This window comes from Numenius arquata, chromosome 1 (genome assembly GCF_964106895.1).
Source record: "Numenius arquata chromosome 1, bNumArq3.hap1.1, whole genome shotgun sequence".
Taxonomy (NCBI): Eukaryota; Metazoa; Chordata; class Aves; order Charadriiformes; family Scolopacidae; genus Numenius; species Numenius arquata.
In genome coordinates, this window is record NC_133576.1 from 25,007,026 (window position 1) to 25,022,538 (window position 15,513).

Below are 15,513 nucleotides of genomic sequence, written 5' to 3' on the forward strand. Positions count from 1 at the left end.
AATTCAGATGTAGGTCTCAACAAGCGGAGTTTTCCAGCTCAGCTTTAATACATGGTATTTGCATTTTTAAGTTAAGGAACTATTACCGTGGCAACAAAATCACAATTTGACATCTTTTAACAAACAAAAAAGCAATAAATGACTTACACATCCATCATGCACATTCAAGGTTGCTTCAAGTTTTAATCTTTGGATGAATTCTCTTCTCCCTAGAAGAAAAATACTAATTACATACTCTTAATAACACTGATGAAGTAATTAAGGCCCTGCTAATGGGCACTAACAGGTAAAAGCCTAAACAATAAAAGAACCAAAATATAAATGCAAATCTTTAAACAATTCACATGGTTCTCATTTTACAAATCTTAAGACAAGCACCACGTTTCCTAGCTCTTCCACCACTTTTAATAAGAGTGCAGAAATGGCAAAATGAACATTTCATAAGTTTACAGGTTGATGCTTCCTCTAAAACTAATAGCTAAAAAGCAGAAAATAACCCTATGGTTAACTTAGCTGAAAGACACAAGTACAACATAGTTCAAGAAGTACAACCTTTTGTATAGGAATATAAAGAATAATGTGTTTAAGTCTCAAGTAGAACGTAAACCATGGGCTTGTAATTAAAGCAAAGAACTGGAAGTTGATCTTCCAAGCATTATCTACAAGTCTAGATCTCCTCTTAAACTAGAGAAAACCCAATTTGTTGGGTTCAACTTGGGTTCAAAATTGAGTTCAATTTTGTTATTACTGTTGCATTTTGAAAAGTAGCATTGAAGTCCAGTACCATTCCATATACATACTTAAGGGATAAAACACAAAGGAAACTTTTAGAAAGGTGATGTGAAAGGAAGAGATGAAGGAGAAAGAAGAAATCTATAAATGCATATTGAGTAAGGCAAGGGCCCAGGAATTTTATGTACTTACTCCCTATACACAAGCTGACTTACCACTGCACTTAAAAGCACTACTGTACTATACACATGAAGAGGGAAAAAGAAAGTATATTGAAAACAAATGTGATCTCTTCCTGAACTAGATGTTTAACCAAATAGCTTCAACTGTCTTTTGAGTGACCCTGTTTTATGTAAACAGGTTATAATGAACCTAATAATCCCCAGAAAGCACTTTTCTGAAGAGAGAAATACTTATAAACCTAATCTTTTTTACTTAAATCCTAAAAGCACTTAAACTCAAGGACCATTATCTTTTTTTGTACTGTGTTTGTACAACTCAGAACAAAACCCCAGGTAAGAGCATTAAACTGTAGGCTTATGTTAGGCTGCACTGTTTGCAAACATGAAACCTATCAAATTCACTCAAAATTAAACTTCCTGCTTTCCTTCAAGGAAACTACGGAGTAAGAGAAAGAACTGCAAAAGAACCCTCTCCACACCTGAAAATCCTATGTTTCTGAACTTGTTTTGGTTCAGCTCAAGGCAGAACCATTTCAGAGCCCAGCACTGCCTCTGGCACTAAAGCCAAAATTTGCAAAAGTAATTTCCCCTCTCTCCACTTGCTTCTCCTTAATGCCTTTTATTTGTCCCATATAATCTCCAGCACTGAAAAAGAACACCTAATATCCATAACTAGTCCCTCAAAATCACAGGCTGACACAGCACAACCTTCCCTGCCGTACTCCCTCAAAGACCAGGAAACCCGTCAAGCAGTACCAATTCCTGTAAGTACACTGCACCTCATTTAATGTTCATACAGCTTTCCCGCCATGAAAAGATACGTTTTGGTACCTATTTTTTACTGGAACTAGAAGTCAGCTCCAAAATTCAAAATTGTTCATAAAGAAGCTCAAGTACCCCCACTGATGAAGACCATACTTTGGCAAAATATTTTTCCTTTTTTAAGAGGAGGTACCGACTGGACGATATGGTTATACATGGCCTGCTTTTAAAGCTCACCTAAGCTAGCTTCAACAAGATAAAAACGACACTTTCTTGTGCCCATTTTATAGACGCTGAAGTTGTGACATCTCAGAAGTGCTACAATTTCCATTAACCAGGAATAGTCGTCATTACAGAGAGATTAAAATACCAAACTTCATTTTAAGCACGACGCACTACTAGCAAGAATGTATGTATTCTTGAATTGGGAATACATCTACCTACCTCACTATTCTTTCTTTACCACTGTGCCCTATCCATTTTTTTCCCCAGAAGAACAGAGTTTGAATGTAGTTGGTTGGTTAATGGTTGGTTTACTGTACTTTCCAGTTAAATCCTATTATTATTAAATTTTCAAATCACTGAATGATACATGTATTTTCACGTATTCATATACAGATTCATATTTTCAGGTTCATTTCATTTCTACAACATTTGCTTGTAAGTAAATGTGAACACTGAGGTGGGAAATATCACCTGCTATATGCTTACTTTGTATAATAGAAACCTAACAATTTCCTTCTAGGGTGCTACTGTAATTCAAAAAGCAGCACAATTTTACGTGACCCCCCAATAGGATAACTTCACTAAAAAAGGTGTACTCTGCAGGCCAACACAAAAATCTAGTGTTTGCCAGTCACATCCCACTTTCACTTGCAGAACAGAAAAGCTTGATAGCAATGGATGATTCTTGGGCATAGCAGTATATGCATATGATACACCTGGAAGCGAGATAATATCTACAGACCAACACACAGGCGCTTGCTGAGAATCCTCTGAACAGAAACACTGAAGGAGATTACTTCAATTCACTTTCAAAAGCAAGCAGAGCACAGATTTTCCTCCTTCCCATATGGTCTGGTTTTAATCCAAATCACTTAAATCAGCAAGCAAGAAACAGTAAACGTGTTCTAATCACATATTCAATTGCAATTTTTATTTCCTTAAAGAAGTCTGTTGACAAAATTAGGTAAGAACTGACTTCTTGTTGCTGTTAAGATTAGGATTTTTTGGTCTTAATAAGAACATAGTAGCTGTACAAGTTTCAGTAAACGTTTAATTTGAGATAAAGACATATGGCGTCTCAGGCTCCCCTATTTAAAACATTAAAAATAAATTGTTAGGATTGCACTTGCTAGCATATGTGATTTGTTATATATCATGTGATCACTAACTAAATATTTGAGGGAAGAATTATATACAATACATTGTAGTTTTATTAATTACATTAATCACATTAACATTAATCAATTACATTAATAATACATAATTTACATTCATTTTAATTAAATACAAGTAAAACTACAATAAAGAGTTTCTTTATTCCCTAAAATAAAAATAGGGCAAGGGAGAAAACAGTTAAAATGTTTTGCCTCCAAAAACCCTCCTATTTGATAAAATACTGAACACAGTAATGACAACTGATTGTTTCTAGTTTACCTTATCATTCCAAACTAGAACCACCAGATCCTGAATGTTTTTTTTCTAAAATAAAAACCAGAACTACCCGAATAAACTGATCTGAAGAAAGCACAGTCTCTGCATTTGCTGTTGTTAAAAGCTGAGTTAAATCAGTGAATCTGTGTTCCTTGCAATTCAGCAATGACTTCTACAAATTCATTGATTTGACAAAAAAGCTTGGCAATAAGTTGAGTACTCGAGTTTTGCAATATTTAATCACTTGAATATTTTTGTCACTTTCCCATTTTTATCACATTAAACATTAAAACCACAATACTGTTTATCTGGTTTATTAGTAGGCTACATTCCTTTTTTCACTCTTCAGGTGCATCACAACTCTTATTGCTGAACAGTCAAATTTTCTTCATCAAGGACTTTGCTCTCCCAGGTGTCAAGAATCTTCACAACCCTTAATTCTTATTCATCTAATTCTCATTCATCTACCTGTTCCCTCCTCCTTCCAATGAAGGCGACCCTCCTGACTCTCCCTTCAGCTAAGATGATGGAGGAGACCCAGGCTTTTTAGAAAACCCCATAGAGTACTTTTTCTTATAAAATAGCATCAAGACCTCTATCAAGTTTTCCCCACTAATACCGTGTACAGGCTCTGTAAGAGCCAGAAACTGTTTCTTTTTCCCCTTAACTACATGTCACCAGAAATGGAATAATTTAAATCTGTAAGGATGGTTTAATATATCATTTCTTATACTCAAACAAGGCTTGTGTAAGACACGGGTCAAGCGATCAAGCTGTCACTACCAAGACCATCTCACTGGACAGTGGAACAAACATGAGGTTTCCTTTGAAACTGCTACAGTGAAACTATCAACAAGAACAAAACAAAACAAAACAGCCCTGTTAAATTTCAAATGGCAATGGTCACCTCCTTGTGAAGTGTTTACAGAGCTGAAATTTGGAAAGCTATCAAGCTACATGCTCCACCCCACCCATTTTCACTAGACATTATGCAGTAACTGATGCCTCAAGGTACAGTGCCACTCTCAGTACAGTGATCAATAACTTTTTTAGTTTATATTAAGCTAGAGACTAGAGGCCCGTTTCCAAGGCCACATTCTATGTACAAAAGAAGCATCGCTGAGTTATTCATAACAAATTTTAATACAGAAAAGTGGGCAAAAGAGAAACTGCAGCTGCTTCCTTGTAACTTATTTCTTCAAAATGTTCCACTGCATACGTCAAGCCAAACGATGCCTTGCCACTCCCCTTTGGAGAATTGCCTAACTGGTGTTTGAGCACATGCACACAGCTCTAATCTCACTTCAGGGAGCAACACCAAAATACCACAATGTCCCTCGTATTCCCTGCTCACAACAGTTATGGCACCATTTAGGTCACAATCCTCTGTTTAGGAATTGCTGGTCAGATGCCTTCTACATGGTTATTTTGGCAGAGGTACACGTACCTCTCTTTTGTAAGTGACTTATTCAATGCTACTTCAGAACTGATGACAGCAGTAACGTTTAATGCTTCAAGCATGTAAAACCTTCATACATTTAAAACGGTACTCCAGAATTTCCCGTTGCAAAAGTACAGATCATTTCATGAAGGTGGTCTAGCTTTATAGCACATTTGTGCTCTACAGAAATATAGCTAAACTTTGATTCAAAGCCACACCACCATGGGATGAGACATTAAAAGACAACTTTTATTCAGAAAACCAGTAATAGATCCTGTTTGTCAAATGAACACTCATTCAAGCTGGCTCCTTCCAAGGCCAAGTCCCTTAGCGCTAGCTTGCTGTGACATTTGGAATGCCCTAGTTTAAAACTGAAATGGAGCCAGCATCTGTTCCCAATGCAGAGCACATGTTATCTTGCACTATAAGCACATTTAAAAACTACTCTTGATTTTCCAGGGTAGAGTTTACATATTTCTGAAGTCACTCCATGAAAAGATGGCAGGCCTGGTTCATTTGTATATGGATTATTTTGCTGGATTGACTATGTGAAGTTCTTCATAGTGATCTAGTGTAACTTTCCATCCACACCTCAACATGTTTTTCCTTAGCAAGTGACTTGGAATATTCTATTCAGTTAACAGAATTCTCCATATATCACTCAGCAAATGGGACTATATATCAAATTAACTTTCATTTAGGTATGTTAAAATTCTTGAAGATGAATTAAAATCTTGAAAAACACTTGTTAGTTATATAGGCTGACAGTAGCCTTATTTTATAGGTATTGAATCTGTGACACAGGAAACTGAAGCAATTTATCAAGGGAGAGAGTGAATCAGCAGTACTGCCAGAAACCAAATCCATTGGTGTGACCTCCAGGCCTTTGATCAAGGCCCTGCATTGTATTTCTTTTTTGTTTTGTACTACTGTATAAATACCAAAAAAATGGTAAATCTTGGTTCTGTTGATGTTTAAAAGATTACCTTTCAAGTTACTATGAAAAACTACTTCATTATGGTTCAAAACAGATAACCCAAATTCTTCATTGCTCTTAATGATAAATCATCAAGACCGAAGGTCTGAATGCTATACAGAAAACACATTTTAATTACTATAAAGAGACTTAGTTGCCATTTTAATACATAAGAGCTTTGCTACTACATACCCAGCATCAAACAATTTGGAATTAATGAAGCTTGCACTCAAATCCTAAGACCCACTTCAGAATAAGCTTCATGTATTAATAAACACAAAACTTTCACATATTAACAGTAAGACAGAAACTACTTAAGATAGGACACTATGCCCTGAATTACAATCCAGCAAGCCTGTAATATCTCCTGGTGAGTATACTTACAGAAAATTTGATCCCAAAAAACCACAAAACCAGATCTGCTGAAGTAAAAAAAAAAAGGAAGAAAGTTCAGCAATGTTATATATTTTATGGTAATTAATAAGCATTTTGGAAAAGACTTCTGTTTAAGTTTGCTTCTAACGAATCTGCAAGAGTAAGTTACCATAGGTAACAGCACAGAGAAGATTTGTTTGCATTACTATGTCTGTAATTAATTTTCAAACATATTTCAGATTCTAAAAGTAGTTATGCCTGAATATAAGCTTCCATTGGGCTCCATCACTGGTAAGGCTACAAGCATTTGAGCTTTAAACCAACGTGTTTAATTCCTGTTTGATATCTACCATGTTTTATGATTGAAAGATATGTAATACACAAAATTAAATTGTATCAATATCAACTTTTTAAGATTTTTTTCAGTGGCAAAAATGTGGCATAAAGTACAACTACCCATCTTAGAGAAGGCATTTTATCTGTATATTTTAAGTACTAGCTTTCGAGCAAGTGTGCTACACTGACTAGTAGTAACTGAATTTCATTCACAGGTACACCATATTCTGACAGCTATCCTGTCCCCACTTACGCTGCCCACAGTAAATTCTTCTGTGTCATTCTTGCCACAGATTGCAGATGAGTAGAAGACAAAATGAGCGTGGTTTTGTGACAGGAGAAAAAATACCACAGTTTTCAGCAATTTTGATATTCATTCAATCCTTTATAGTCCAATGATCCAATACAAACTATTCACTGAGATAAAAGGCACTTGAAATTTTTATATTATGTCACGAGTATTTCTACAGAGCAGAGGACAAAAATTCATGTGATAAAACAAAGGGAAGCTGCATCTATGTAAAAGACAACCAAAGGCAAAAAGATAACACGTACCACCCTACTCTTCTCAACACAAAACTACCTGAAATAGCTTAAGTGTGACTACCTGGATGTATGATTAACCAAATTCATTTTCTCTTTTCTCCACCAGAACTAAAATATGTCTCCCAAGTAAACAATTTGAAATTCTAAACCAGATAAACATAAAACTGAAGAAACATCAAATCAAGAAAAATACATTTGAGCCCTGTTTTGTTCTCAAAGGAATCAAAGAAGGCTTCCATTAACTGAAGGCAAAAAGAAATATTATTCAGTGTTGCAAGTAGGAGTAAACAGCATTACTGTAGGTTTGAACATGTCTTTGAAAATGCTTTTCTCCAACTGATGAAAAGTCTTCATCTGAAATAGTATATGGAACAGTAATGCACGTTGAATTTTTTTTTGTAAAAATGCTATTAAGATAGTAACACAGACAATTCTTACAACACTTTGGGAAGTACACATCACATTAAGTACTCTGCTTTATTTTCTCAAGGACAACTTATCTGTGTAACACCCAAGGTTAATTAGGAGCTCTGCTTTTTGGCAAGAACAGATGATGTCTAAGAAGCTGAAACAGGGGCATGACTCTACCTCCATGCAAAAGTTAAGATTGCTAGCAGCAGAACCGTGATCTTCTATCATCTCCAAGCTCTCTGACAAAATGAATACCGGGGCGTGGAAAATCACTAGCAGAAGGAAAGAAAAAGTTACCGGAATCTGCTCTTCAGAGAGAAGCACATTCCTAGCAGGCACATCCTCTTAGGCTGAAGACAGGTATGCCTTATACTGCTGCCAGTCCTTCCATTATCTTGAAGCGTCCATCAGAGGCTACTGCTTTTCAAATCAGCCAGCAGGACTAATCATGTGAACATCCCCTAGCCCATTCTGAACAAAGGTTCTGGGGTAAATAATAGCCTACTATTTAAAGCTGTTTAAGCTAACTCAATACACATTTTTAAACAGATTAGGAAGTGATTATACAGAAGCTTACCACCCGTATCTAGAGAGACATGTCTTCTAGCAAAAAAGCAGAGCCTGCCTTTCCCACAAGGATGACTCACTGAAACTGAGAATTTGGACAGGGAGGAAATGAATTAAATCATTTACTATTCTGCACACCTACCTAATTAAACATACCATTTAATCCTGAGTAGTATGGGAATTATACACTGCCAGGTTTGGGAGAAGGTGCAAAACAGACATAGATAGACACACCATAACAGATACAGGTACATAACTCCATGAGATTACAAGTGGAAACACTTGGAAATTGCCTGGGATCAGAATTTAAAGATAGATGACATCAAAAGTTGATGTAAAGTAGAAATCTGAGTCTTGGTAGTAGATGACTATTAAGTAACACTGTGACATAAGTTGAAGTATCATCGGGGATTTAAAAACAAATGAAAAAAGCCTAATTCTAAAAGTTACATTGCTTGTTGAATTAAACTGTATTCATCCTAGATGACCAAAAAACCCTGTTGTTTATCTCAAGAGACTCATTTTTTATCAAAGGGAGTTTTCAGGACATAGTGATGTTCCTAAAATAAAAAGAAATTAAGAAGTAACCACATTTTTCCTCATTTCCTAGGAAAGGTAAATAATGGGAGCACACTACAATAATAATAACAACAAAGCCATGTAACCTGAATAAAGAGGGGGCGTTGGTTTAGTATAATAGCTTTCTATATTGATGAAGTTTCAGTAGTTCAATAGAAGTTGAACTACTAATGGTTGAATCACTAACGGTTCAGAACACATTCAGTTCACAGAGGAGGGAAAGATGGATACTCATCTTCCTCATATCTGCTAAGTAGAGAGCAGCAGCATTAATATGCATTCAATTTTCCTGAGGAAATCCTGTAAATCCTTGAAGAACAAAATGATTAAAATAAGGGGATATTAAAATTCATTGAAGTGACTCAGATTCCATTTCACGATATTCACGTTCAATATTTAATGATTCAACACATACGAAAGCTTTTGGGACATATCTGAATCAGCAACTCGCTAAGCCCCAAAGATACAAAAATGCTGAGACTCGCATTTCATCAGTGAAAAATCCAGCTGGCATACTTCATATCTGAACTGATATTTTTCCTTACTGCTGGGACAGGACTAGTCTCAAGTGTCAACAAGTTCTTGATATGTGATCGGTTATATCCCACTGGACTATTTTGGGGACATTCAAGGATAGAAGATCGGGAATCACAAGCAAAGTCACAAGAACTCATAGTATTGCAGAGCAACAACTTAAAAGTGACTAAACACAGATACGCTTAATGGTCTACCCTAATGCAGTTAATGGAAGCAATCCAACTGGAAGAAGGCTACAGGGAAAAAAATATTAAAAAAATAAATAAAAGAAAGAGATCTAAAGTGATCTCCCACATCATTGCCTCATCCTGAAATACAAATCCAGTACACGCAGTACATGACTTGTTTTTGCAGCAAGAGACAGCTTTCATGTATCCAAAGCTCATTATTACAAGATCAAGGTGCAACTTAACTATGAAGCTGTCTGAAACACTCAGTATCAAGACAGAGGCAGTCATTTACAAAGCAAATACATTCTTTGTACAAAGATTGTCTTTAAAAGCATACAATGTAAATTCAGTGAAATACTGCAATCAAAAATGAAAAGATATTTAAAGTGCACACAAATCTTTACAGTCTCCAGCTGTTTGCATGAGAAGATCGAGACTCCAAAGGATATAGAGAAAATACATTTGCATCCTAAGACTGAGTATAATTCAAATAATATAATTATACAAGCCTTGGGACTACAACGTGCTTACATACACTCACACTTCTTGGCAACCTTTAACACATATGATTAATGTTCAGTGCACAGACATTACACATAAGGTTAATCCCTTAGAAACAAAAAGTACAAGTACGTCTGCATAATTCACCCCATGTCAAGCAAAGCTGACAAAACTGTAAACAACTTAAAAGGCTTCCTGAATTTCTGAAGGACAGAAACTCAACAATCTGAAATGGTTGTACCAAGTTTTGATCATTTCCTCCTAGTTTCACTTAGGCTGGACGCACTTGTATACAATGCCAAAAATCCCTCTTCCATTAATGTTTTTATGCTGTATGTCAAGACACAACAGCAGCACAGAAGCTAGCGATTTAGAAAATTAAAACACCAAAATTCCATAAGTAGTTTTTTTAATAACAATATCTGATCTAGACAGTACTAGAATAGAAAAATAGAAAAAAATTAGAAAAAAATAGAAATATTAGAAAAAAATAGAAAAATAGAAAAAACAAGACCCAAAAAACAAGCTTCAGTAAAGTAGTCCCACCAAAAACCATAATAATGTGAGAGTCTGTAAGGGTCCACAGTTTTCCACAAATTGATGTTAGTTCATAAAAAAACAGAAGTTGTACTCCTATCAGTCCCCAACATCCTAAAAACTAACAGTGGAAATTATTCTCTTATTTCAGGACAGAGTGACAGAAGGCACCGAGTAATCCCAGATCCTGCATATCTTTTTTTTTTTTTTAAAAAAAAAAAAAAAAAAAAAAAAGAAAATATACTAAAGTGATTGTCAACACTTTATCACTGAGTAGGAGCAAGATGAGACAACACTGAGCAGACAGCAGCAGTAACACAAACCAAAACAATTAAACCACAAAACACACAGGGAAGATGTAACGGAGAAAAGGTGAATGATATTGTTAACTACAAGCAAAGATTCTTGAGATAGTAGCAAAACAAGCAATCAAATTTACATAATGTAGTGCTACATGGCTGAACCACTTGCAAGTCCAACTGGCTCCTGCGCCTCCACTTCCATAGCTCAGTCAGTCTACGAGCTAAATAATCCCAAAGATAACAGAAGGCTGATTAAACTGAAATTAAAATTAAGTATTCAGCACTCCTTAATCCTGCCTCCCAGCCCACGTCTCTTTCTGGTTTTCTGGTATGTAACAAATTATAACCAGCCAGCTGTCCTTTATTTGTTGCCTTGTCCAGATGATTCTGCTATACTATGATTTTACTTTCCTTTACTGATAGCATGCTACTTTCTACAAATTATTCTATTAAAACATTTAAAATGGGTGTCTTTATTATCTCAGTTGATTTACTTGGAACTAGAAAAAAAAGAATCATTAATCTTTATGTGCTAGGATCACCCCTAACATTTTTTTTTAAAAGCTGTTTTATACATACGCATTGTGCCTTTCTATTCCTTGGTACTAATTTAAATGAGATAGCATCAGGGAATTAATTTTCGACATAGCCTCCCCATTAAATTCCTCCAAATTCAATTTGTCATCAACAGGTCCTGATGACACATTGCTCTTTCAGTTGCCCATCTGTAATTTTTTTAAGGACTATAGTCGCTAAGTCTTGCTTTTATTAGCAGGGGAAAAAACCCACAACATATCTAATTTAAGGCAATACCTGATCACTGCCCTTTCTGATGTTTTTTACAATTAAAAAGTAACATTCTTTTTCTGCAATGCTCTTATACATCTTAAGCTTTTCTATACAACCACTGAAAATTCAATGACTATAGCAAATTTCCTCCCTGACATATATCAGATTGAGCATGCTAAAGATGTTTGGTTTTGTTTCAAAGATGTATTTTCCTCTAATTCATTCATTACACTGTGAACTTCAATTCTGACTATTTCTATTAGTCTGAAAACATCACTAATGAAAAAAAAAAAAAAGGAAGTTCAACTCTATCTTTCTTAAATCTTCAGTTAGTCTACTTTCACAAAGTATTTGGTGTGTGCCAGAAAATATCACTACAGAACTGGTTTTCTGCGCACGCACCAAAGTGCAGTGGAAGATGCTGCACATCAGGAAGTTACACTGTTTGCATTAAAACAGCAGTCGATCATGTCTGTCCTCATACTCAGACAACCAGGTAAATTTATAATGGTCCTTTTTCAAGCAGCAGTTGATTTCCTAGACTTGTAGAAGGAAAAACAACAAAAAATACCTCTACCAATTCCAGGGTTTAGCTGTGACAGATGAGTGTTTTTAATTCATTCTGGCAAAGAAAATTAATGCCAGAGGTTTAGGACATGAAGTGTAACAGTGCACCTGAAAATAACTAAACATCAAAAGTATTATGCAAAGAATTAAAGAAGAAAGGCTGATTAAACACTCTGTGACTATCTCCAAGTCTGCAAGAGCACCAACTACAAAGCTGGTAATTTTAAAGCTGTCTGACCCTTCTTACTCTGCATTATTTTCAAAGAGTAAGATACCACGTGTCGAAATATAGCTGGAGCAAAAACTGGGGAAAATAACACGTCTCTCTAGTTGTTCTCTCTAACATTCGAGTTTCTATCTCTGCTGGTTTTTGCTTGTTTGTCCAAGGAAAAGCAACAGAGAGAATGAACGTTCTCAGTATTTTATGGAATTAATTTCACTCTCATACCCCGGATGATGTATTTTAGGAAGAACTTAATGTTCAACAGCAATACCCAACTCCCTCTATATTCAGTGAGCCACTAATAAGGTAATGAATATAACACCATCAATATCAAAACTAATCAGCTGTCCATACACATAACAGCTATCCTTGCCTACCCTGTTTTTCACCCTACCTATGAACAGGGCAATTAACCTACTTCAAAACTGTAATTAGTTTTGGTTTTATTATGGTTCATCTCAGGAAAGAGGGGGAGCTACTGACACCTGATTAGTTTAGTAAGTTCTCCCATTTCTTACCTACATAATAATATATTTACAGTTCTCTTTTTAACAACAGACGATGAAACTTCACAAAATCTCACCACAATGAACCTAACTACTGGTTTTCTTACAGTTTATTTATAAATTACAAACCTTTCCCAAATCTTAAAAAACAGAATGAGAAAAATATAGTATTAAGGTCACACCCTCACAAAAAAATTGCCCTACGATATGAAGCAGTCTTTAAAGAAAAGGGAGGGGAACCTCAGGAGATAGCATCACACAACACTCTCTCTAAGAAATCTGGAAAGATTCAAGTTCTAATATAGTATGTGAAAAAGATGTCAGAGATTAGGGAGAAACACCTTATTTTGATTCCATTGTATCAAGCACCACAACTTTTGACAATCACCCTGAGCTAAGAAATGGAATCAGTTCCTTTCTACAAACTATTTAAGACTATTTAAGACATCCTACATAGATTTTCTCTGGATAACCTGCTATGCCAGTTAACAACAACAAAAAGTCTTCAGTCTTCTTCCTGGCTAAAGAGAGCCACCCTCCGCAGCATGACCCTTCACAGAAAAGCAAATAAACTCATCACATTAAATACTTTAGAGGAATTATGGACTCACTTTTTTCTTGCAATAAACCCATTCTGCCATCTCTCTAGTCAAATTATTATATGCTATACTTCATTCACATAGAGGCTTTTATTGTGATGGCACTTAGCACTTTACCTGCTGTCAGATCATACACTCATTAGTCACTGAATTATTCTCACAACAATACAAAATTGCAACAAAGATTTGGGGATTCTTGGGAAAGTATCATGACTGAATAATTACAGTTGCGAGTTTCAAAGCAGAATTTAAATTGGACACTACAGTTTACTAACAATGTTTTTCTGTGTAAAAAGCACTGTGATGTTTTTAACAACTGAAAGTAGTCTGAAACTCAGTTTCCATCCATGATCCAGCAGCAGGATTCCTCCCACTAGCACTAGGCTAAGAGGATGCTCAAATTCAAAGAAAAGAGCCTCCCCTAGGCTTGGCTTTCTCTGGAGACTTCAGATACAAGCACTGTCTGAAACTGAGACTAATTAGCCTACAAATGCTGAAGAAAATGTAGCTAACATACACTGATAAGACCTACATTTTCCTTCTATCCTGACAGTGGGAATTCTTACCAAATGGCAACATCTGGAAGACACATCCCAGGTCCGTATGTATTGGCCCATCTCCAGAAGACTTTTCTCCAGAACTGACTAGGTTTCAGAGTAATTATTTAGCGATCTTGCAAAATCAGAGAGAGTTTTGCAAGGACATAAATTCCAGGAGTGAACTATCTGCACAGGAAGGTACAGTATGATGCACAGATCCTTCCTGGAGCAGCTATTTTCAAAAGCTGAAACAAGCTATAAATAGAGCACCGCTTGATTGCCAGTTCACATGAAACTAAAACACAGAGTAAATAGGAAACAGTAGTTAGTTCTCAGATGTCTTCCTTCAATACATAGTCACCTCCAATATTCCCATTATTTTACATCATAGCATAACATCACCATCCAAATGAATGGTTCACTCTATGCAGGTATCATTCATACACGTCTTGCTTCCAACACATTGTGAACTGCATTGTTAGTTATGGACTTGCTATGAGGTTTCTCCTTTGATTTGCTGGTTGAAAAAGAGCAGCAGACAATGAAGAGACATAACTGATTTTTTGTACCAGTATCCATAGTTGTTTTGACAAATTTACCAAAAAAACCCCACTCCCAAACAAACAAACAAGAAAAGCAAAAAAAGCACACGGGCAGTGTCTTGAGTCTCCCAATCCTATTACTAAGTCAAAATTAAATGCTTGACTTGCATTTGTTCTGTCTGTCAGACTGTTGAAACAGTATAAAAACAGTATAAATGGGATGAAGCCTTACTTCCTGTTCAGACTAGATCAGCAATGACCGTCAATCAAACAATGTCACCCATCTCTCTTCACTGCCATCTCAATCTGTGTCCAAACAACGAAGCTCCTACATACTGAACTGCTGAAGTCTGAAGAAGAGACCCATATATACATTAAACTGCACATAAAAAGGGACAACAACAGGCCTGTCATCTGGTAAGTCTGCACAGAAGCAATCACATCTGACTAGCAGCAAAATTAGTGTATCTATTAAGGCCACAAATGCCATTTTGAATACAAGCATGATGGCTCTACAATACAAGCACACCATGTACCAACTCCAAAATGTGATTCAAATTCCTTGCAGCAGCTTACACCCTTCCGTTAAAGGCAGAAGTCAGTAAGGACTGAGCAACTCTTAGCACCACCAGTGCAGATCTTACCATCAATTCAGTGGGAAGCCTGTCCGAGGTCCTATCTTCTCAAGGCTATAAAGCTACTGAACATGTTCAGGTTAAATGAAAAACAGTAAATATGAGACCTTAATATAGTCACCAGATGGATTTTGTTTTTAACTAGAGTTATGTGCATTTTATTGGAACCGTGTCCAGAAAAGAGATCTTAATAAATTTGGATGATTTCTACTTCAGCTGTCAGAGACACAATCATGTAAAAGCAAAAAAAAAAAAAAACCAAAACCAAAAAAAACCACAAAACAACAAACAACAAAAAAACCCCACCAAAACAACCAAAAAAACCCCAAAACAAACAAACAAAAACCAAACCCAAGTCTTCCAGTGCTTCTTCAAAATCTACACACTACTGTCCTGATTTTAACATTGAGCTTTTTGGCTCCAATTGGAGCAGGAAAAAAAAAAAAATTAAAAAAAAAAATCCTTAAGTATACAATCAGAAGGATATCCATGCTTGATCACTT

At 35.9% G+C, this 15,513-nt stretch overlaps 1 protein-coding gene across 5 annotated transcripts in view; it reads right to left on the bottom strand.

Annotated features, from left to right (window-relative positions):
* The window catches only part of DCAF6 (DDB1 and CUL4 associated factor 6), a 91,292-nt gene that overhangs the window by 74,047 nt on the left and 1,732 nt on the right, over positions 1-15,513 (bottom strand). For all 5 annotated transcript variants that reach the window (XM_074168289.1, XM_074168297.1, XM_074168280.1 and 2 more), the window contains exon 2: positions 148-209. In XM_074168289.1, the coding sequence (XP_074024390.1) occupies positions 148-209 (62 nt within the window). The remainder of the gene's footprint in view (positions 1-147; positions 210-15,513) is intronic.